Raw genomic sequence first — 25,401 nt, 5'->3', positions numbered from 1 at the left:
GTAAGTCATTACCCTAAGGGGTCATCCTGACCCCCTTAGAATCAGAAATTGTCAATTATCTTTAAATTATTGATGTTTGATGATCCTATCTCTTTTGAATCTTTATTCTTAAGTCTCCCGAATGAAATATGGAATCCTTATTGTTTTTGTACGGTTCTTTTTACATGTATTATTATTATTCGTCTTCTTCTTTCCCGTACTGAACTTGGTTCTCAGAGATGGCTGAACAGAATTGTACAAAACTGTAGGATACGATAGGCCTGCATATCTAGTTGTGCACCCTGGTTTGGTTTTTCTCATTTTGGGTTAGACAACCAATTTTCTTTTGGGGGGGGGGGGGGGGGGTCAAAAGGGTCTAACATTGAACATTGTAGGAAGAATCGTAGACTCTATTGTAAATGGTAACTTGAACACGGACAAAGATAATAATATAGTGTTTTCATAATCCTACATTGACTGTTACTGGCAATATAAAGGGTTTATTAGATCTTACCCCTGGGGTCATCCCCAACCGCCCGGAATTGGAAATTACAATATATCTCAGAAACTGTCATAACCATGACCACTAAACCATATATATTCTTGTTTCTGATGTCAAGGTGCATGAAATGTTATGTCGGTCATGGGCCCTGTGGGTGGTCCTGACCCCCCTCGAACAGCAAGTCCCTTAATATCTTCAAAACAGGTGAGATCCCCAGCCTTAAACCATTTATATTCATGTTCCGTGTGTCAGGGGGCATCAAACTGTATGTAGGTCATTGGCCACAGGGGTGGTCGTGACCCACCTCGAACAGAAGTGCACGAATATCTTGAAAACGGTTGAGATCCCCACCCCTTAACCATATATTTTCTTGATCCTTTTAAGCTCTTCGATTAGATGGTTTCATGTGTATACATACATGTCTGTGTTTTCCACATCGTTAAGATCAGCTAAAGGAATTAATTATTGTGCTTTAATTGGATAATCAATATGATGTTGACCAATATAGTTAATTCTACTACAGTTATTGCCGAGATCAAAGAGATGCCGCGGACATTATTCTCCAATATACTACAAACGTCATCAGTAAATTATCAGATCAGAAATACACATTGTCTCGCACTGATCATGAAAGTACAACGTCAAACCGTAAAAAGTGTAAAACCATGTCAATTCCACGTGTTAGTTCCAGTCAAAACGATGTGTATTGCCTCAAATGTTTATTTTTAAGAGATCAACGCGGCTGTTCCTAGGACCTCCCTAGCACATTTTCACTGCATGTTTTTACATAAAATATATAACCTGTAGTTGTAATAATGGTATTAAATTGCCCTTAAAATATTAGGAATATGATTCAAAGATAATTTATAATTAAATTAATTGAAGAGTATTAAAAATCCAAAGAAAATTCTGTCGTCTGCATGTGATTCCTTTGATCGATACACAGTCTTGTAAACATTACTATAAAAACCGTTGGGGTTACACGGAACAGCCGTCAAAATGACTTAGATTGTCTCTCTATAGGAGAAACGATCTTTAGAAATACTGGGCTGTTAGTAGAATAGAAGTAAAGTTCTTGTTATCGTGAATGTTGCAGGATAACCTCCTTGGTATCGTAATGTTGTTTGAAATATAAAAGCCTCGGCTTTTATATTTCAAAACAACATTTATCGACCTCGGAGGTTTTTCTGCAACATTCACGAAAACTCGTACTTTATTTTTTAAACATAATACATGTAGTAGCAGTAGCACAATATAATGAGATGCCAGCATACATAAGTTTTACTTTCATTTTCTAAATGTGATATCCCTTTGACAGCATACTGTATCATCGTCTTTTAATATTTAAATAAGATCGTCATCGTAACCTATCCTATCGCATTTGTAAAGTTTCTGTCATTTTAATTGCAGAAGGTATTTTTTTCATTTGTCAGACTTACACTATTGAGTTGACCCCTTATTGACCCCGTATAAACAATTTCGTATTAAATTTGTGTATTACCATATAATTAAGTGTAGACACTTATCATTTCTATATGAGTTATAATAGGAAGGAATGGGTATTTTTTTCTTAATGTATTATAATGCATCAAATACAATGTAGGTCATGACCTTATGGGACTGTTCTGACCCCACGAAACAGGAAAATACAAAATTTATTCTAATGTCATTATGATGCATAAAATGGTGTAAAATACATTAATGACCCCCAGGTGTTGTCTTTAACCCCCCCCCCCCCTTTTAACAAATAGGAAATGATGATACACTGTATATTTTGTTAATTTCTGAGATCCTTATCCCTAAATCATATTATTTATTCTTGCTCTTTGTGTCATTGCACGTGAAATTGTATATAGGTTATGTCCCCTTGGAGACACTCTTGACATTCTAGAACTAGAAATAATAAAGTATTTTATCTTATTCATATGAAGTGTTTGATCCATGTTGGTAATTCCTAGCCTAATGATGACAGTTCCCCCTCGAATAGGAAGTGCACGAAAAACGGTTGAGAGCCCCACCCCTTAACCATATATATTATTGATCCTTTAAGGCCATCAAACGGTATGTAGGCAATGGGCCTAAGGGTTAAATTTAATTTTTCAAAACTGTAATTCACATCTATGGAACAGTCCCTATCATATCCCAGGATATGATGTGTCTATCCATTCAATCATAAGAAGAGTTCTGGGATCTATGCTTTTTTTTTGAGTGATAAACGTCAATTTCCTGCTACTATTTGACTCCCTGGATAAAATTTAAATTTTTAAAACCTTATTGCACAATTATAGGACAGCCCCAATTATATCCCAAGAGATGACGTAGCTACTCCAAAAGTTGTAAGAGGAGTTATGGGAACCATACTTTTTTGGCAAAAAAACGTCATTTTTTGTTGTCAGCTGATCCCCTTAATAAAAAAAAAATTCTGGAACCTGATCACACTTCAATGTGACACCCCCAACCATATTCTAAAAGATCAATTGGCTACTACCAAAAAAATGTCGTTTTTTAACCAATTTTTTTGTAACAAAACGTAATTTTTCACCCATTAAATGACCCCCAGGATAAAATTAAAAATTCTGATACTTAATAGCGCATCTATAGGATACCCTAAAATATATTCCAAGAGATGATTTGTCTACTGTTGAAAATGTAGGAGGAGTTGGAGGAAGAAGGTTTTTTTGTGAAAAAAACGTCATATTTTACTAATTATTTGACCCCCAGGACTACCAGAGAATTTTTGAAACCTTTTTACAAAACAACATGACACCCCAAATCAAACTCCAAGAGTTCAGTTTTCTGGTTTATAAGATGTAAGAGCAGTTTGAGAAAGTAAAATGTGACAGACGGACGGACGGACGGACGGAAAAGAGTAACAACAATTTAACCGAACTTTCTTTAGAAATTGCGGGTATAATTACACCAACTCCTTGAATGTTTTTTCTCTGGTGATCTCTTCCAAACTCAAAGTGCGATATATAACCCATTGCACCATTTACAAGTCCATCTTCGACACTCACATTTCTTGTTAGCATAATTCTTGCATTCACAGCTACAGTTAGTTCAAGCATATCTTTTACAACATACACCATAGCATAGCATAGCTTTGAAATCTCATAGCATAGCATTGAAATCTCATAGCATAGCATTGAAATCTCATACCATATCATACAATCTCATAGAATCTCATTCGTCATATCATACCATAGCATAGCATACATGTACAACATTATTTTAACTCGGTTCTTAACGTTTTTATTTCAATATATAAATGTTTATATTGCAGATTTGTGGTAAACTATGGCTTCTTATTATTTTACTTTGAAATGTGCGACACTCTTCTGTGTATGGAGGCGTTTTTGTTCAAATCTCATAGCATACCATAGCATAGCATACCATATCATTAACCCCTTCATTTCAATTTCTCATAGCATAGCATACAAATCTCATAGCATAGCATACAAATCTCATAGCAGATTATTAAAATCGCATACCATAGCATAGCATACAATTGAAAAAGATATGCATGAAATGACTGTAAAAGCAGTGAATGTGACAGTCCATCTGTTTTGGTTGTGATCAGTGGTTTTTCGCGTAATTTTAACCTTTCTGTTGTCTTATCTTTCTGGTAATCCTCTGCATCTACCTCTATAAAATTTGCACAGCATGTCTGCAACTTTTCGAGATTGAAAGCGTTTACCTCGTCGTTTGTAGAATAAACGTGCAACGCATCGTCTGGACCTTCCCTGATGCAATCTCGCAGAACTGCTAAAGCTTCCTTCGATATTTGCTCATCAATTGTTCTAACACGCAAATAATTCAAAACAGCAGCACTCAACATCCTCTCTCTGACGCATTATTTCATCCAGCTCAATGATTTTAAAGAAGTCTAACCAGTAGTCAACAGGGTATGTGTCATTCACCTTATACAATCTCTCGTCTTTCCGTTGCTTTACATGGGGAAGCTGGTAAAAATCACCTACAGCAATGACCAAAATACCACCAAATGGTTGCTTGCATTTTTTAATTTGGACAAGTCGTTCATGTATGTAATATATCAGACGTTTAAAGACCATGGATACTTCATCTATGATCAATATTTGTACATTTTCTAATTTGGACCTCATTGCAGTTTGTTCCTCTAAGGGTTCATATGGAATGGGCAGAGCTTTATTCAACGAAAAAACGTGATGAATTGTGCTTCCTCCAATGTTAAAGGCAGCTGTTCCTGTGAAAGCAGTTAGAAGAATTGATATGGCATTGGGTATGGGCAATGTCTTTCCAAGACGTCTTGAGGCTTCAAAATGAATCGCTTTAATCAAGTGACTTTTCCCTGTTCCAGCTCCGCCCATTATAAAAACATGCAATGGTTCTGGGTTTACTTGTGATATTTTCTTCACACACCATTCGCGCACTGAATAAAAGACCTCTTTCTGCTCATCATTTAAGCTTTGCAGTATAAGCAGCATCTCTTGTCTTGAATTCGAAGCTTCCCTGATGTGATATATAACATCTGAAGAATCTTCTCTTTCAACTTCCTCAGTTACTTCCTTTAGTTGGGTGTCTTCCGAGTGCAATATTGATTTCTGAATTAAACACTCTTCACGCTTCAGTTCAGTTTCGGGACAAAGACTTGCCCATGCATCTTCAGGCTCGCCAATCATTTCAAATAGTTCTGCAGCATTTTCAATTGCTTCCTCGTCTTTTGAAAACTTTTTTCGATGTCCATTGACAACATCCTTCACTACTTGCAAATCAGTATCTATAGAATGACTCATATAGATGGTTTTAGTTGCCTTTGATCAATGTAAGGCAAAAACAGCTGTAGTATTGATTGAAAATACTTCTCTGGTGAACTTTCAGTATTGAATCGTGGGTATCTTATGACAGCTGGTTTTCCTCTTGTTCATTTCTGGATATAGCCTTTCCCATTTCGCAATGCATCCTTCCTTTTCACCCTGTGGAACTTGAGATTTCGCAAGTACTCTGAACTCGAAGCAGAACTCTGCAAGACACATCTGATTAAAATAGTCAGTCTGTGTGCGATTTTCATATCTTTCTACAATATTCGTCATCACAAATACACAAATTTGCCACATTTCTTGCTTGATGGCTCATTGTATACATTTCATGTGTACATCCACGAACTTGGTTTTCAAACAGCAAGCGAGGACAACAACAACATGTGTACTCTAGTCCTTGTTTGATCATGTTTCTAAAGAAATTCACTACTTCGACTTCAACTTTCAACTTTTCCATCCGTTCTTGTTTTTTCTTTGAAACTTTTTCTTTCTTTAGTCTTTTAGCCTCTGAACTCAGATGACAACTCGCTTTGCTTGCAACTTTATCTTTTTCTCTGTGGTCTTCATCGAATTTGTATTTTTGTGTACTCATGCGTTTCACATTCTCTTTTCACCCTGTGGAACTTGAGATTTCGCAAGTACTCTGAACTCGAAGCAGAACTCTGCAAGACACATCTGATTAAAATAGTCTGTGTGCGATTTTCATATCTTTCTACAATATTCGTCATCCAAATATTTTCCTCATCTAATTCGCCTTCAAATTCCTCCGATTGTGGTTTTCGATTTCTTTTCAGCTGTGAAAGCGGTTTGCTTAAGCGTGTTGGATTTTCCCCAATAGGAATAAACACTACTTTCCTTGAGCACTCTTTCATTTTTAAATTGCATAGTCTGTACACAGCCTCTTGTGCACTGACTTCTCGGTGGTTTAAATAAGCTTATCCTATTTTCTTCATAGTTTGCTTTGCACTTAGATTTCCTTCAGTTGCCTCAATTTTCGTTTGTTTTAATAACATATCCATTACCCGTTCTGCTTTTGTGATGTACGAAATAATGTACACAATACAACTGTATGGGTCAAGAACATACTGAATGTCCATGTTGGCATCCCAGCATTTGAGTAGACATTCGTTATATTGATTTGTCCACATTTCAACTGGGTCTCTTTTTAAAATAGTTGTTGTTCTTGATGCAAGAACTCTATGTGCTTCCTCATAATCCTCTTCCGACATAGATAAATATGCAAAAATCTCCTCAGTTGTTTGAGTTTCGCTATTATTATCAAGAACTTTATTCCACACATTAAGTAAAGTATCCTTAACTTGTGACGTGTTCATTTGCATATTGGTGTGAAGACTCTCTGCATCTCCTTCACATTGTTCAGCGATAAAAGTTCTCTCTGATGGCGGTCTTGGAAAGTTGAACCTGCATTCTCTTCCCTTTTTTCGGCACGATTTAGAATGTTTTTTGCTATGTTGTTGAACACTTAACACAGCCTGTCTTAGATCTTGTTCATCATCTTCGGATGGAAGGGAACATGACACATACTTGTCAATGAAGTCACATACACGTTCCTCAGAATCTTCCCCAAAGTTTGGCGCGTCTTTAACCCAGTATAAGCAATGCATATGTAGGGAACCCCTTTGTTGGAATTCAACTCTTACAAAGTAGTCCACAACATTTCCTATGGGATTGGCCGGGTACAGAATGACTTCTTTTTGGAATACATGAAATCTGTGTTCAAACATTCTGGCAACAATGACCGGATTTCTTCTTAGAATTTCACTCTTTTTGAGACCAGTCTAATTCAGAGGGACTTCGATTGTCATCCTCATGATGTAAAATGCAACTTACTATTTCATTCCATCTGAATTCAGCAGCCGAAAAAGAACAAAACCATGTTGGGATGCCTAACTGTCGCAGCATTGCAAAAAGATCTTTCTGTGTTGTAGACCAATATGCAGGTGTTCCTCTCATTGGCTGCATGAATCGCAAGGCTTCGTCATTTTTGAAAAGATTCGAGAGGATGTTTGGATCTTGTAGCATGTCTGATGTCACCAATTTTCCATCGTTACTTTTTGTCAAGGACTTTCGTACTGATATATGTGTTTTCTCTATCACCTGCTTTAACTCTGACATAAATTGTTCAAAAAATATGTAATTCGTGTCTTTTGCGAATCTATTGTCTGTGTTCATAAGTCGGTTGTTGAAATATCTAGATAGTGTTATCCTTTCATCCCTATCTTCATTCCATGAGAATCTGCCAGATGGAAATAAATGTGGGAATGACTTTGCTTCATTTCCTTCTTCTTGTAACATCCTAACATGGTTTTGTCCTTCGCCTGGTGCAATATTAAAGACATCATCAAAGTAATGATCAAGGACTTCTTGCGCTATGTCGACAGGCTGCAAGCATGTATCAGTTGCGACTTCCTGGTTGTGATTTTATGGAGGGTAATCGTGTTCAAAAATCCAGACATGTAAACTTGTAAATCCGAATATGCAATCGTGTTGATGCGTGAGCCTGAGCATGGATATGTGTAATTCTGATCGTGTAACCTATAAAACTCGGGCATAAACACGTCTAAGATTTGACTCAGTTCCTTCGCATGATGCACATTTTGCAACTTTATTGTTTACATTAGTTAATTAAACCTTCAACTTTGCACACTTTCAATCCGTAGTTTCTGCATTTGTAACTTCAGGCTCGGCAATAGCACATCTGACATGATACAAATTGACAAATGTAAAGTCTACAAGTTTGTCGAATTTTGACATGACCTTATATGGAAACAGTGACGTCACTGATAGAAAAAGGCTAGCTGCAGGTAAAGGCATGCCGTAATCGCCGGAATAGGGACGGAATAATTAAAAAAGAAATATTAGGTAAGCCTATGATCATATTATCTCTGGATAACAACATTTCATAGAGTATTATTTTTCGGAAAATTAAATTATGAGATTGGTGTACATTTTATCAAGAGAATGTATAAAAGATGCGAGTAAAGAATTCGATCGGCTTCAAATATCCTCTTAGAACTGAAAAAAATTACATTTAATGACTTTGTTTGAATACACGTGTATAAAGATATATACGCATTTTTATTCATAGGCGTCTGAACCGGGAGTGGGGGGGGGGGGGGGCTAGCCAAGTTAGACCTAACCATTAGGAACATAGCAACAGGGAGGATTAATTCCCCCCCCCTACTTTTCCCGGCCTCGCAACAAACAAAATTGTTCCTTAAAAGACCTTAATGAGAATGAAATATTAATGGTGATATTGAAAATTAGAGTCATAGTAGGTATACTAGCACCCCCCCACCACCACCACCACCACCACCACGGATTAGGAATTTCATGATTTGGGGGGGGGGATTGGGCAGGTAAGATTGGAGTTATTGGTATACCCTCCCCCACGGATTAGAATTTTCATGATTAGTTTAGCCCTCCCCCCTTTCAATTTGCTTCCGACGCCACTGTTATTAGAGTACATGCAACAAATTGTTAAAGTATAGGCCTCGGCTGAATTAAGAAAATATCTCCAAATGCATCCTTATCGCTACCACAAAGTTGTGACAAGACAAGACCCCCCCCCCCCCCACCGCGAAAAATTACACGGGGTCCGTCAGCTGAGTTGCAAAGTTATCGATAAGTAAAACAAACTATTTAAAGACATTGGTTTTGAGATTGTGATTACCCGGTAATATGAGACATAAGAAGCGACACCCTCTTTAAAAAAATGAATAAAAATTCCAAAGATAAGGTTAACTGTCGTGAAATTAAAATATGTATCAATTATTTTAAGAAATGTTTCTTTGCATTGTCGGCAATATATAGGAAAAAAAGCCTATCATGCAGGTAAAAATTGACATTTTTTAAAAATTATTTTAAGCAATTATTACGGAATTGAGTATGACGTCCTGAATGTCGGTTCAATACAGACTCACTTTGTGAAGTTGGCTGATAAAAAATTTCTGGAGAGCTAGTATAATACAGCTTTACAGCGACTTGTGAACTAGCTGCAGGTCTGTAGCTCCCTGTCTAAAAATACAGATGGACGATCTTTGAGCTACAATGCCTCCCCTGGTAAAACTTCGATTTACGGCGCACAAAAATATGCGCTAGGTTTTTTTAATTAGTATTGAAGATTGTGTTATTATTTATCTTTCACTTACACAACGACAAAAAGTATAAATACATGTAAAGTAACATAAATTTTTCCGCGAAAATTACCAAATCCTTGCAGGTCGTTTATTCTAACTAATTCAGAAAAATAACAAGAGTAAAAATGGGGTACTCTATATGCAATGTTTTTGCCCAAAAATGTCTAAGTTCAACAGCTGATAATTTTATAAATTATCAGAAATCAAAATCCTAGCAATTTGCATACATCTGATATATATGTATAAATGATCTGCAAAAGAACAACTTCCTATCTTGAAAACTGTTCGAGGAGTTATCGGTACAATAAGGGTACCTTTTTGACAGCCACTCGCCCGTCTGCAATTTTTACTTTTTCAATAATCGGAAACCCGGTTAAAAATTCACTCTCAAAATTCTAAGAATTCAGAAGCAATGGAGTTACATGGGACCTCACGGCGGTCTTCGAACCCCATGTCGCTCAAAAGATATTTACCCCCTTAGGAAATTTCTTGATCCGTCTCATTTCTAGAAAAGAGTACGCATTTACTTATATTCCAGCTTAAATTACATGTCAATTTTTTTTTTAGAGATATAAGATATTAGGCATTTCCTTTTATAATACCATGAGAATTATATTACGGAAATTAGCGCATTCGTCACATTGGCAACGATTTCTTTTCTACATGAACCTCTTCCTGTTTGGTCCAGTTTCAATCATACCTCAATTTTTTTCTTCTAAAAATAATACCGGTGTTTTCGATAGAAAAGGTGTCATTCATTAAAAGTTTAGCTGAATATTATGTTTATTTTTCGTTCATTCCGGTCCGGCGGTTACGGCATGCCTTTTCCCGCAGCAAGGCAGTTGCCATATAAGGTCATGTCAAAATTCGACAAACTTGTAGACTTTACATTTGTCAATTTGTATCATGTCAGATGTGCTATTGCCTATTCTGAAGTTACAAACGCAGAAACTACGGAATGAAGTGTGTAAAGTTGAAGGTTTAATTAACTAATGTAAACAATAAAGTTGCAAAATGTGCATCATGCGAAGGAACTGAGTCAAATCTTAGACGTGTTTATGCCCGAGTTTTATAGGTTACACGATCAGAATTACACATATTCATGCTCAGGCTCACACATCAACACGATTGCATATTCGGATTTACAAATTTACATGTCTGGATTTTTGAAAACGATTACCCTCCATATGATTTATCTCCATATCTGGCATTTTCTGATTGTTTTCATTAGTATCAATACTATCGCTCGTCAAACAGTGGTCGTCATTCTCAGTCCAACTACTGTTAATGGAAACGCCTTGGTACCATTTATTGTATTTTTTTTTCAAAAAATCAAGAGCAGCCTTAATGTGTCGTGGACTTACGAACTGGTATTCGAAATAGCCCGTGTATGCTAGTTTGCGTTTGAGTTTTACCCTCAGTAAGAGATTCTCATCATTGTTCAGTGGTACACTGGTTGTTTTCTTTATGTTTGACGGAACGCACACTACATGGCCATGCACATTTCTTTGACCACCTTGTGGAAGAGACATAACTTTCATAAAAGGGATGTGTAAAGCAATGGGGTGTTGCTCTACGGAATTCAAATCGCTGAGCTCTGGTGGAATTTCCTCAAGTGACATTTTATTAATTGCAGCCTCTTGTGTTTTTTTCCCACTCATAATTTTTCTGTGACATGTAAAACACAACCACATAGTAGATCTCGGACAATAGTCTGTACAAGACGCGCCACATTGATGAACATATTTGTCACCTATACACAAATTTGCCACATTTCTTGCCTGATGGCTCATTGTATACATTTCATGTGTACATCCACGAACTTGGTTTTCAAACAGCAAGCGATGACAACAACAACATGTGTACTCTAGTCCTTGTTTGATCATGTTTCTAAAGAAATTCACTACTTCGACTTCAACTTTCAACTTTTCCATCCGTTCTTGTTTTTTCTTTGAAACTTTTTCTTTCTTTAGTCTTTTAGCCTCTGAACTCAGATGACAACTCGCTTTGCTTGCAACTTTAACTTTTTCTCTGTGGTCTTCATCGAATTTGTATTTTTGTGTACTCATGCGTTTCACATTCTCTTTGTGTGAAATATCAGCTCTATACTTAATTTTGCTTCTGCTCTTCACGTCCTCTCTGTGCGACTCATCTGTCTGGTACTTTGCAATACTTTTTTGCTTCACGGTCATTCTATGCTCAGGGTCCAGTGCATATTTTTCCACACCTTTTTGTATTAAATTTGTCCTGTAATGTTCGTCATTCAGATACTTTTCTTTACTGGTTTCTTTAACCTTTGACCTATATGTCTCATCATTAACGAACCGCATTTTTTTTCTTAGCAAGCTAATTTTCACTTGGCATTTTAAAGAATGCTTTGCGTTTTTATCTTATTCTTTCTCGATTGCTCAACCTTTTGTTATATTCAACCATAACACTTGGTGCTAAAGGTTGGTGCTGTAAACTAGTTGACCTACTCGAGACCATTGTCACAACATCATAATGATTCTGGTCTTTATGGTGCAAATAAATAGACGCTGATTGACCAATATCTAAATCTTGATCGACCATTCGCCCAGAAAAAAGAACCCACCGATTGTCTGAATATGTATAGAAATCCGTTTTCAGCAAATGAGAAAGTCCCAAAATTTCTATTTCAGTTGCCCACTTTCCATTTTCAACCATACGTGTGTTTGAAATGTGGTTCACAACAGAGGTTTCTTCATGTCTTAAAAATGGTTTAAAACACAACTGGTTCTGAATTAAATGATGAAAAACTGCTGAGCGAATTATCCTATGAGAGTCCTGATATTCCGTCAAACTAAACAAAATTGCCTTAAACAAACAATTTCCATCCTGATCTATGTGTTTCACCTCAACTGGCTTTTCCATGTTTAATATCTCAGCCACCACGTCTTTAGAGTTGTCAAGAAATGAACAAACTATTCCAAATGACTCACACAACTGCCGTTTCTTTATACTTGATAGAGGCATAAAATTAAAGCCGTTATTTTCCCTGCATACATACTCAACGTCATCATTTCTGGATAAATGAGTGTTTGGTGTAGCATTGCAATTTTCTCCTACATGTACCTCTGTACCATTTGCATTCTCCATAACACTTTCAGACTCTCTGTGTTATTGCATTTGAAGAGATATTTCCCTACACTGAAATTGTATTAATGAACAGTGCACTCCTGTTATTTCCCATTGCACAGTTTCAGAATACCCCATCGACTTGGCCAAAGTCACAACATGATTGTATAATTCATGGATTGTCCTGTAAAGAACCCTTGTACTCTTTCCACTCTCACACAGAAATTCCTAAATAGATCTAGAATGGGAATCAAAGTAAAATGCTCTTCATTTGTTTTCCCTATTAAAAATGTATTTCCGCCAAAACAAACGAAGCATCCATTTGTGTCAGCAAGAGCAATCTGAAGACCCTCTATAAGTGGATATGCATTGAAGTCATCATATTGCGGTTCATCTCTAGATAAATTGATCAAACTAGATAATGATTCATTTGCTTTGAACTCAAATGTTTGACTGAAACACTCAAAAAAACTGAGGTAATTCATGTACCAAAAGGTATCTACTGACAATTGTTAAACTGCGTTGCAAGTAACTATACAACTTATTTCCTGTAGATAAAACAGTGTTCATGTCTTTTCTATCCCACCGTTTAGTATCCTTAATCCTTTGAAATGCCACTGCTGCGAGACAGTTTGCTACACACTGGGTTCCAGCATTTTCATAAAAAATAATGTCAGCTTGATGATAAGAAGCTTGAACAGAAAAAAAACCCTATTTGTTGTTGACATGCTATTTTTGTTGGTTGCATTATCATCCTCATCATCATCATCATCATCACATTCATTTCTCATATATACTTTATCATCATATAATTTCCTTTCAGTATACTTTTTAGTTCTCGTCAAGTTTCTGGATGCATCAATTTGTATCCTGCTGGACTCACTCCCACTAAAGGAGGATGACATATCCAGTTGCACCTGTCCTGCTGAGCCAGACACTTGCACGGTGTTCGGCTCAGGTACCCCCGGTGAGGTACAAACCCACGGTGGGGAGTCAGGGGACGGTGCCTTGCCGCCGCACTGGGCACACAGACGACTTCCCTGAGAAGATGCAGAACTCAGGGCATTTGGATGCATTCTCTCACGGCCTGCATCCTGGCCAGGGTTTTTTCTTCTTTTAGAGGAAACCCCATGGAAACCTGCCCCGGAAGATTACCGAGGGGAGCTGGGACAGCTCCATCTAACACCCCACAAGGGCTAGAAGAATTTTTAAGAGGCTGATCTGATGCACCTAAAGGGACCTGCTGCTGCTGTCTTGCATCTCTCATTCTCTGCCTGTTTTTAAGGCGACTGGCCCTCTCACTCTTGCCCTTAAGCTCTCTCTTTGGCATCTAAAAACACAGATAATAAACATTTTATATCCTACAAAAGCTTGAAAGATGATTATTTTTTTACACAGTTTCAAACTAAACAGCATTGAAATGGTGACGATCTTTAAGAGGTCTGCTCAAATTATAGATATTAGTACAGACACCACACGCTCGCTAAACGGTTCACACGAAACGCTGCACGCTTTGCCCGAAACGCTAAACGATTTACACGAAACACTGAACGGTTTACACGAAACGATTCTCGCACGAAACGATTAGCTCGCTTTTCACACGCTTTGGACACGCTTTTATCAAGATCGATTTTCGTTTTCTTCGGGTCCTCTCGGATTTTCCCCTCGACTGTTAGTAAGAATTTATTATAAGAAAACATGAAATAGAAATACTGATAACAGAAACATATATGCACACAGGTATTAAATTGATTAATTAAATGAAAGTCACAGAATTAACAAAAATATTACTAAATACAGGTATATTTATGACAAAAGAAAGCCACAAAAGAGATATCTATGATTCTTACCAATGCCGTAATTAAAAAAAATCCAGAAAAAAGTTACCGCAACTCAGTAATTTATTACTCTTGAAATGAACAAAACACAACATATTTTTACCCTTTTATTGTATATATGCATCAAAAATGTAGAAAAACATGTAAAATTTGAACATTTTTAATGGAATTCTCATCCGTCCCCAGGTACCGGGGTGTGTTTGAATTTCATTTTAGTTAAACGCACACATCACACTTGTAGGTCTTACTAATTTAGCAAAGTTAAAAGGAGACTAGAAACCAGACTATATAAGATATCCACTAAATATGATTATATGCTTAGTTTTTCATGAAAACAAGAACTCACATGTAGGGCGACATGACTTTTTGTGAATAAAAATGCTACAAATCATGGACCATTTACCCAAAAAGATCAATTTTAAATATCAGTGATGGTTGTTTTCAATTATGTGTAAGAAATGACTCAAGGAAACTGCCACAAGTTTCATAATATTAGGTTAAAGTGTTCAAACTAATGCTTCATGTGAAAATCAAAAGATAGGGGGAGGGTATACATGTAAAGGGATTTCTAAGTGATGTGATGCTTTTATCATGATGATATCAAGAAGATGTATGTAGTATTGAATAAGGTTTCTTATTTAAGGAGGTTGAACAACAGTTGACCTCTAAAACATTAGGTAGAGATGCTTTATTTATGGAGAGCCCTATGGATCTGTGTTAAATAGAGGAAAGTGGAAATGGTGGGTTCACTTAAATGGCCATATTTTTCTTAAACCTCAATGGAATTGGCAAAATGTGGTGTACTTTTTTTAAAGAATAGCATAAGCTTTTTGATTTTAAGACAAGATGACTTTTCAGAGAATGTTAGTGTATGTTAAAGGTAGCAAGGGACAGTTTCGAATAAAGTACCCGTCAATATTTTTGTAAAATTGAGAGTTGCTGTACTTGAAGGCTTATGAGTGTTGCTAAAATTCATGAAATGATTTTTAATGATTATCATTAGTTAGAGGGGTGTCTCTTGTTGAAATTGATATGCAATATGTAGGCCCCTTATGTTAGGTACAAGAGAATCAGAAGTAAAATGCGAAACTTGCGGCTATGACTGTTGTGCTGATTTTACACAGTGAAATTGCAAGTTACAGACGGGAGGTAAAATAACACGAAAAGTAGGTGGATGGGACATTGAAAACTATACACCGGTAAGTTTGTGACATGTGATAGTGCAACATGCACGCAGTACGGAAGGTCAACCCTCTGCAGGGAATTAGCTGGGGGAGGTCTAAAAAGCTGAAAAATTATGAAAAATTAGCAAAAGATGAAAGGGTCAAAATCTCATAAAAAACCAGTATGTAGAGAATTTAACAGGTTATGATTAGTAATTTTCTTCAGAAATTGGTGATTGGCCTTATAAAGAGTGAATTAAAGGTATTTGTGCTGAATGGGAACTGAGGAAATTCTAGTTACAGAGTTCCGAAGACATGCATCCCTTGGCTACAATGAATTGTATAAAAAAAACTGTCCCCTGCCACCTTCAAGACTACGTGGTATTTTCATATTTCTCCTTTGAGTGTAATTTTGAGTGGATTTTGTACCATAAGTAATACATTTTGTGAAAATGGATGATTTTCTTGGCTATAGATGTCATGACATGATTTATTAGCTAAAATATTCAGGGGGAGTAACTCCCTCTTAAATGTGTAGAATGACCACCACTAGAGTAAATTGGCTAAGAGAGTAGGCATTTCCTGTCCTGATGACAATTAATAGGCTAAAGTTAATTACTGAGATAAGAATGAATACAGTAACTTTAAAACAGTTTGTATCAATTAAATCATTAAATTTATGAATTTGCAGCCATTTTGCTGTCTGATTTTATGAAATAACATTAATCCACCTGACTTATATCACCCAATTTTTTTAAAACAGCATATTTTTATTTCAAATGAACTTTACATGTAGACAAATGCAGTTATCAAAGTATAAAATATGTCAAAAAACTCAAGTTTTTGCTCCTTCCTATCAAAAAATGGTATTTTAGATGTATTTACAGAATTGAAAAAGCCACCCCCTCTTTCCAATGGACTCCATTACCATTACATGTAGGATATGTAAATGAGCATTTGACCTTGAAATAACATCTGCTATGATAATTACTCTTGAAATGAACAAAAAACAACATATTTTTACCCTTTTATTGTATATATGCATCAAAAATGTAGAAACACATGTAAAATTTGAACATTTTTCATGGAATTCTCATCCGTCCCCAGGTACCGGGGTGTGTTTGAATTTCATTTTAGTTAAACGCACACATTACACTTGTAGGTCTTACTAATTTAGCAAAGTTAAAAGGAGACTAGAAACCAGACTATATAAGATATCCACTAAATATGATTATATGCTTAGTTTTTCATGAAAACAAGAAATCACATGTAGGGCGACATGACTTTATGTGAATAAAAATGCTACAAATCATGGACCATTTACCCAAAAAGATCAATTTTAAATATCAGTGATGGTTGTTTTCAATTATGTGTTAGAAATGACTCAAGGAAACTGCCACAAGTTTCATAATATAAGGTTAAAGTGTTCAAACTAATGCTTTATGTGAAAATAAAAAGATAGGGGGAGGGTATACATGTAAAGGGATTTCTAAGTGATGTGATGCTTTTATCATGATGATATCAAGCAGATGTATGTAGTGTTGAATAAGGTTTCGTATTTAAGGAGGTTGAACAACAGTTGACCTCTAAAACATTAGGTAGAGATGCTTTATTTATGGAGAGCCCTATGGATCTGTGTTAAATAGAGGAAAGTGGAAATGGTGGGTTCACTTAAATGGCCATATTTTTCTTAAACCTCAATGGAATTGGCAAAATGTGGTGTACTTTTTTTTAAGAATAACATAAGCTTTTTAATTTTAAGACAAGATGACTTTTCAGAGAATGTTAGTGTATGTTCAAAACTACATGGTATTTTCATATTTCTCCTTTGAGTGTAATTTTGAGTGGATTTTGTACCATAAGTAATACATTTTGTGAAAATGGATGATTTTCTTGGCTATAGACGTCATGACATGATTTATTAGCTAAAATATTCAGGGGGAGTAACTCCCTCTTAAATGTGTAGAATGACCACCACTAGAGTAAATTGGCTAAGAGAGTAGGCATTTCCTATCCTGATGACAATTAATAGGTTTAAAGGCCGGTTCTGGGGTATAAATAGCAGCCAATCGTGGAAATGGATGAAAATTTCAATTTTCTTGCCACTCTTCACTTCAGGGGATATTTTTTCAAATTTATACAAATATCACCAATTACCACTTTAAGATAGATGTTGTGTATATAAAGTTATATGTTCTGCATTTGAAAAAAACATATAATTTACTTCAAATGTATGTAATAAGGGAGAATTAATCAACTAAAATTCTGAAGTGACACTGATTTTCAAATTTGCCCATTTTGATTGACAGCAGAGGTTTGTTTACATTACACCGGAAGCTCTAATCTCCACAGACGCATTCAAAATGGTTGCTAATAAGATTATGTCTTAATCATCCTACCTCAGCAAAGAGAGAAAGAGTTAAGTCCAATAAATCCATTTATTTGATAAATAAAGAACACATACACTGCATGTAAGCGTGAATGTGCATCCTGCTGAGTCCGGCTGTTATCTCCTGACCACTGCTCTTAGCACAGTTTACAAGAACCTTTCAGTGACCAGATGAGAGTCCAGCGCAGATGTAATTTTCGCAAAAACAAATTCTAATAAAAAGAAATTTTGAACAAAATTTTCTGATTTAAATAAAAATAATGTGTATAATTACATTGTTTTTAATTTAATAAAAAAATTACACAGTCACTGCTAACGGTGTCCCATGCACGTATGGGATATTTTTGGGGTTTGGAAACCAAACTCGCACCAAGTTGACAACACATTCTGGTAGAATGTCCCTACGATGGCTTGCAACATTGGTAAACCGAGGGTCTAACTGAAGAACATTTACTTTTCTCTCTCTATATCTTTCATTTAAAAAAAACTCCTGTATGGAAAAGCATTGTCCAGAAAATTTTATACTTTTCCTTACGGAACGAGGTATTTCTTCCGTCTTTTCGTGGAACTTTTAGATCTAATAGATATTAATCCGAACTTATTATACATTTTTTTTTATTTTGACATCATTTCCGTTCTTGAGAAAATGAAGTTTTAACGATTTTCAGAGAGTCGGCTTGTCCAGGGATCTCCTCATAAACTGTAAAAGATATTGAGTTCAAACTTTCATGGATTGTAGACAAGATATTGTAGATGTGCTATTTGGCATTCATATTTAAAAGGCGTTAAAGCTTGCCTGTTCCCGAAAATTGAGACCAAAAAAACGAAATTGTTAATGGTTTTCTTAGTTTATCTCTTTTCTGGAAAATATTTTGTTAACACATTTAATGCAAAAAAAGTTCATATTTACAAAACCTTTCATTTCATATCAAGAAAAAGGGGCAGGCACCTCTAATTAAGGGACCAAAGGGCTCTAAAGTGTTTCATCTGTAGCCCTTTACTGAGGGATATTTTGTGAACAGTTATAGAAGCAAATATGTTTATCTTACAGTTATGTACCCAAGCAATTTAATGATTTTATCATGTGTAACGTAATTAGGGGTTTTTTAGGGGCCAAAAGTCCAGAATTTTGATCACCCATATCTCAGAAAGGAAAAATATTTTGAAATGCAGTATAGAAGAAAAGATGCTAAACATGATGTACTTAACAACATGCAATCTTCTAAATTTGGTTCAGCGGCTCCAATAAGGAGACAAGGGACCGGCCCTTAAAACTTTTTTTTTTCTAAGACCCTGTTTTTTCTATTTTAAGGTAGCTCCATACTCGTAAAATTCTCTGAGGAAAGCTGAAAAACCAAACTGGTTCCGACTTAATAGACTTAAATGTCATCAATTGTTAGAAAAAATATACATGTCATCACACTTTTTGAGATGCCAGATAAACATAAACTAAAGCATATTTTAGTATTAGAAAAATGTATTTTTTTCTGTTAAAAGTAAAATCTTGTAGGCAGAAATTTGTTTTTCTTGTTTAATTTTAATGTCAACTTTATCAGAAAACTTAAATTACAAAACTATTTTGAAATTAGTCTTTTGAATAAGAAAAACTATAGCATTTAGACATACAACTGAGAGAAAAGTCAGAAAAAGAGTTATTTCCCCTTTGCATAGATGAAATATATAAAAATTTGGAAATTTAGTATAAAATTAATTGCGAAAATATCTTTAACCTACCAATAATTCTAATTACATCCATGTGATTATATTCACATAAAATAAATAAAACTATCTTGCACAATTTTTAAAGAATTCAAAGTTTTACAAAAAAGTGTGACGTCACAGAACACTGGATCTACTTTAAATCATGTTTAGCTGTTAAATAGCAAAATCATATATCTCAAATTCTAAAATCTGACGGAAGACCTCCTCGTTGCTCGCAACGAGATCGTGTCTAGTTCTTCTTCTTCTTCTTCTTCATCCAAATTTGTCCAGGCCGTAACTTAAATACCCTTTGACATTAAGACTTCACACTTGGAACATGGGTAGATGGTATTGAGCAGGAGTGCACGCCACCAAAAGTTTTGACCTTGACCTATTTTGTTTTTCAAGGTCGAGCTTTTCATAAAAAAATATTGTCCGGACCATAACACAAGACTCCTTTAACATACAGAGTTTTAACTTGTAATATAAATAGATCGTATATAACCTAGTTGAACCTTACCAAAATTGTTGACCTTGACCTAGAATTTTTTTATTTCAAGGTCCTTTTAGAACTTCATTGTTCAACTCCTGAATATACTTTGACAGAAGGACTTCAAACTTTAAACAAAGAACAATAATAATACACTAAGGTGTACTATTGAATAATATTTGACCTTGACATTGTTTTACTCAAGGTCAAATGAAGAAAAAAGTAATAAATTTTTGTCTGGGTCATAACTTTAATACCCTTTGACATTAAGACTTCACACTTGGAACATGGGTAGATGGTATTGAGAAGGAGTGCACGCCACCATACGTTTTGACCTTGACATATTTTGTGTTTCAAGGTCAAGCTTTTCATAAAAAAAAATGTTGTCCGGACCATAACACGAGACTCCTTTAACATATAGACTTCTAACTTGTATCAATAATAGATGGTATATAACCTAGTTGAACCTTACCAAAATTTTTGACCTTGACCTAAAAACTTTATTTCAAAGTCAAATTAGAAAAAAATTCATTGTTCAACTCCTGAATATATTTTGACAGAAGGACTTCAAATTTTAAACAAAAAACAATAACAATACACTTAGGTGTACTATTGAATAATATTTGTTAAATGTGCCCCATATTACAATCCTTGGGAAAAAGGGGAGACATGTGTTTTTATGTAAAAAAAAAAAACAATACCCACTAGTTAAAAGTTTGAAGTCAAAAGAAATTTTGTTCTTGGAAAATACTACTACATTATGCAATGCAGTCGTCGATCGTCATAAAAATCATCAAAGTACTGCAAGTGTCGACATATTGCTTATTTCTTTGAAAGACCATGATAGTTCTCTTGACTTGCAAACAATAATATAGCGACATATCAGCCTCCCTAAAATAAATGCGCTTCTCAGAGTTACACTTAAGTGAGATAGATGTGCGTTGTTGGGGATTTTATTTATTGCTAATTGTATGAAAATTGACAAAAAAAAAACTTTTAATTGGAGTTGTGTATAATGAGGTTGCAATGAACTTAATTTACTTACAATGTTATCTACAGCCAGTGGAATACTAATTTTAGGTGAACAAAGAATACCCAATATTTAAAATACAAGATAAATAAAAAGAACTATAATACTATGCATGTATATATGAAGGTTGCACCTTCATTTGTATGGCTGTAGGTGAGGAGGTAACGGTGTATCGATGTACATACAATGTATGACTGCACATACGGATTCCGGACCGTGGCAACAGACGATACCCATGATAGTCTTTTAATACACCAAATGCGCAGTGTGATCTAGAAACTGACCAGTTTCATAACTTCTTCGAACTTCTCTAAAACGGATTATCTAATTCCTTCCAAGAATTCCAATTTACGCAAGCGCAATTGAGGTTTTTTTTCTTCATTTTAAATAGTCAACCCATTGACATAAAAATAAAGATTTTGCATATTATTGCATAGTCGAGAGAAGTAATATTCATTTCTGTAAAAAAGGTTATTTAATTCACTTTTCATAGCGGTGTCTCTATGAAACAGCACCATCTGGTGTAAAATTTAGATGCTCGCTTTTGCATAAATTCTCCCGCTAATTCTTTTTAGCTAATCATATATTATTTTGAATGTCCAAGTCTACTCGTATCATTAAATAATATCACACGACACACATTTCTCTATAGAAAAAGTTCAGAAAGTTCAGAGATGCCATCAATTTTGACTATTTACTTAATTTTCTCCACACGTTACAATTCTAAGCTTGTACATAGTCTTCAAAAATTTAGAAATATTTAAATAAAGAAGTTATCTTATAGAAAAGGTTACGTGTTTTGTAGGCGGATTCGGTTTAAAAAAAATACAATTCCTGATGTGAATCATGAGTATATACTGTTTATAACAATGCTTGCTACCCTTTGAAAATTTAACTCGTCTTTAAATATCTCATTTTTTAAAGAATTTTTGAAACGATTACACAAACTGTGTTCGACAAATAAATTTCCTAAAACTTTTTCTTCCTTTCTTTTTCAAAACACGTTTTATATACAGGCTTTCAATTACAACACGTTTTTATCACAAAAGCAAAACTGAAAGTTTAGTCATTATAATCGTTTTACACCTTACCACATATACCGTATAACGGGTAATTTTTACTGCTGTAATTTTTTACGAATTTGTCATAAAATAGGATGATTTGAATTTTACGCGTTATATTTTTACGAATTGGATATGTCCGTAAAAAATAAAATCATCTGTGGTAAAAGGGGGAAAAGTTTTCACCGTGACTTTGTTACAGTTAACTCACATACAAATCAGAAAATCATTTTTCTGTTACCGATTACTTATATTTATGATTGTGTTATAGTTCATACATTTAACTTTATTTCATATGTGATATACACTTTACTTATTCCTACTTATCTGGGTATCATCATTGATGTACACCATGTGCTCGTCTCAGTTCAATTTACCGGAAAAATGAAAGACAACTCCATTTCAAAATGTTTTTCTCTCTTTCTTTCTCTCCCAACCAAAAAAGACATCTAGCTACTAACGTGGCATTATACGTAGTCTTAAAAAATACTTAGGACTGACTGAAAGATCTGAACTGTTATCACCACGTGATCAAAAACGCTCAAATATACCTACATGTGCATGTACAGCCGTCAGGGACTGAGCTGAAGGTCATGCACATTACTCTCTTACGAACGATGTAGAAATTTACGTGCAGTTTTTTTTTACTTCTGTGAAAATTTACGCGTTTAATTTTTACGGATTTATAAAACTCGTAAAAATTAGTAAAAATTAGCAGCACGTAAAAAATACCCGTTATATGGTATTTTCAGCCCGCAGCAACAACGAAACCTACTCGTGGCTTTGCCACGAGCTCTGCTCTAGTTTTTATAGTCCTTCTGTTTGAGTTTTGAAGATGCATGTATCATTCAATGATACAATACTATATAAGAACATATGATTGTGTATCAACAGAAACAAGGACTCGTAGACTGAAAATTTACCTACCCCAGATTTACACCCTTCGAATAAAGTGGAAATTTTTGGAACATTTCACACTTTTTCTATTCATAACATGCATTGTGCATTACAAGGTTCTTCCAACTTGTCAATATCAATGTATACAGAGGCTGCCAAAACTTCATCAGGTTAATTAAGACATCCTTTTTTAAAGGAAAATTACAAAACAGGAACGAACCTCGACTTCTTAAATAGAGGTAGGATCAGGTGCTATGGAGCAGTAAGCATCCTCTGCTGACTGGTCACACCCGCCGTGTACTTTTTGTCGTAAATGGGAAAGCAAAAAAGTCATTAGACAATAAGGTTATTAGTTATGGTCTAATTATTAGTATGAAAAATGTCAGTCAGCATGCGACCCAGCGGAAGATTGTATTTGCTGACAAGGCTAGTTTCTAAAATATTTTCTTATAAATTAAAAGTATATTTACTTTTAAGTTATTGAAGTTATCTTTCTTATGACATTGCATTTTATGTAAGTCCTTATTTAGGCATCAATGCATTAACAAAATTGTTTTAAAAAAGATATTTCCGGACATTTGAAATAAAAAAAAAATGGAATACCCTTCTTTTTTCATGAAGACAAAATTTCCAATTAAATTGTTATTCTTGTTTTTCATTTGTTAAAGATAGCATCAGTGAAGACATTCTGAAGAGAAAACAAAGTTCTCTTGGTAAGAATCAATTTAGATAACAATCAACAAATGCAATTTTGATATTACTTTTTTTTTTTTAATTTTTATGTTATTGTTCATTGAATAAAACCAATCTTATTGGCAATTTATGTTTCTTCAATACATGATTATATCATACGTGAAATGTAGGAAAGTTTCACACAAATGGTGGATCTCGTGTTCCGTTTAGCAAATTGCTTAAAAAACTAGCAGATGAGTTTCCTTTAGAAAAGGTTAACCAACTGAAATATCTCATTCGACGTAAGTTTTTTTTTGTTCTTATAGCAATTACTTTAAACAAAATTAAGAAAAGAAAACTCACTCAAACATCAATAACACGAGCTTGAATGTCTGGTATCTTTTTAATTGTAGTATCTTGCGATATTAAAGAAGTGAAAGAATTGAATAAGGCAAAGAATGCAGCAGATTGCTTTATGGTTCTTTGGAAAGAAGAGATTATTACCACATCGAACGTTATTGCCATGCAGTTTTTACTTCAAGAGACAAATTCTGAAGAACTGGAAAGGAAATGCGTTGAGTATGCTATAAAACAGAACGCAATATATTATTACGAAAAGCCACCAGGTATTACTTTTATTGTGAACATCGAAATGAGTGTATAACTTTTTTTTTTCAATTTAGATACTTCATGTGCTACTAAACATTTCTCTTCAACACCTTATTGATTTTTATAACAATTTGTCATAATGATTTTTTTTTTATTATCCTCACGAAATGAACAAATGCCATGAATAAAAAAGACTTGCGGGTTTTGTCTTTCGCTAAGGCACTCTATCTTCATTGTCTCATATATATAAATATATATGTCTAAAAAAGCATACTATGTACAAATATTGTGTGGAGCTTTTCTGTTTGTTGAAACTAATCATATTATATGAACTACCGGGTATGCGGTAAAAAGGATCTCTTATTACAAACCGTTCGTGTGACTATGAATTTTGATGTATGTTGGTAAATAAGTTTTTGTAGTTTTCAAGTTGGTATATCTATGTTTTAAACAATAATTACACATTTGTGTCTGTATTCATTCTAAAATTTAAAGCAGTTTTTTTACAGGAATAAACATCAGATGCAACAAAAACAAAATAAGGATGTACTAATTAAAGTTTATCAAGTTATTATCATATATAATAATTATAAGAACACATACCAGGATTAGATATGATTCAGTTTTTGATGTAATGTGTAAGAAACTGGAAATGTCAATAACAGTCTTACAATCACTATTTCTTACTTTTTTACCGATATTTACCATTACTTATTCTGAGATGAAGCTAGTTTGTAATTCAAAACACAAACAACTCCAAAAGCAATGAAATATACTGTGGAATCATTCAACGTTCGTGTTGGCCAAATTTCGTGGATTGTTTGAATACATTTTCGTGGGGTGACAAATTCGTATATTTGCTTATACCTGCCAACAGAACAACTTACTTTTTAATCCTAATTTATCATTTTGTGGATGATCGTAATTCGTCGATAAGAGGTGCGTACGACTTACAGAAAATTGAGCTACCACTTAACTAAATGATTATTCAGTACATTGTGTAAAATCACACGCA

The 25,401-nt window shown here is 34.7% G+C and overlaps 1 protein-coding gene across 1 annotated transcript in view; it reads left to right on the top strand.

Annotated features, from left to right (window-relative positions):
- Nucleotides 1-25,401, top strand: part of LOC128173363 (uncharacterized) — an 86,539-nt gene that overhangs the window by 44,638 nt on the left and 16,500 nt on the right. Inside the window, exons 8-10 of the mRNA XM_052839045.1 lie at nucleotides 23,778-23,818; nucleotides 23,969-24,079; nucleotides 24,191-24,403. Coding sequence (XP_052695005.1) covers nucleotides 23,778-23,818; nucleotides 23,969-24,079; nucleotides 24,191-24,403 — 365 coding nt within the window. The remainder of the gene's footprint in view (nucleotides 1-23,777; nucleotides 23,819-23,968; nucleotides 24,080-24,190; nucleotides 24,404-25,401) is intronic.

Source organism: Crassostrea angulata, chromosome 2 (assembly GCF_025612915.1).
Source record: "Crassostrea angulata isolate pt1a10 chromosome 2, ASM2561291v2, whole genome shotgun sequence".
Classification (NCBI taxonomy): Eukaryota; Metazoa; Mollusca; class Bivalvia; order Ostreida; family Ostreidae; genus Magallana; species Magallana angulata.
The sequence above is the reverse complement of the archived record's forward strand: the minus strand, read 5'-3'. Positions and strand labels throughout refer to the sequence as shown.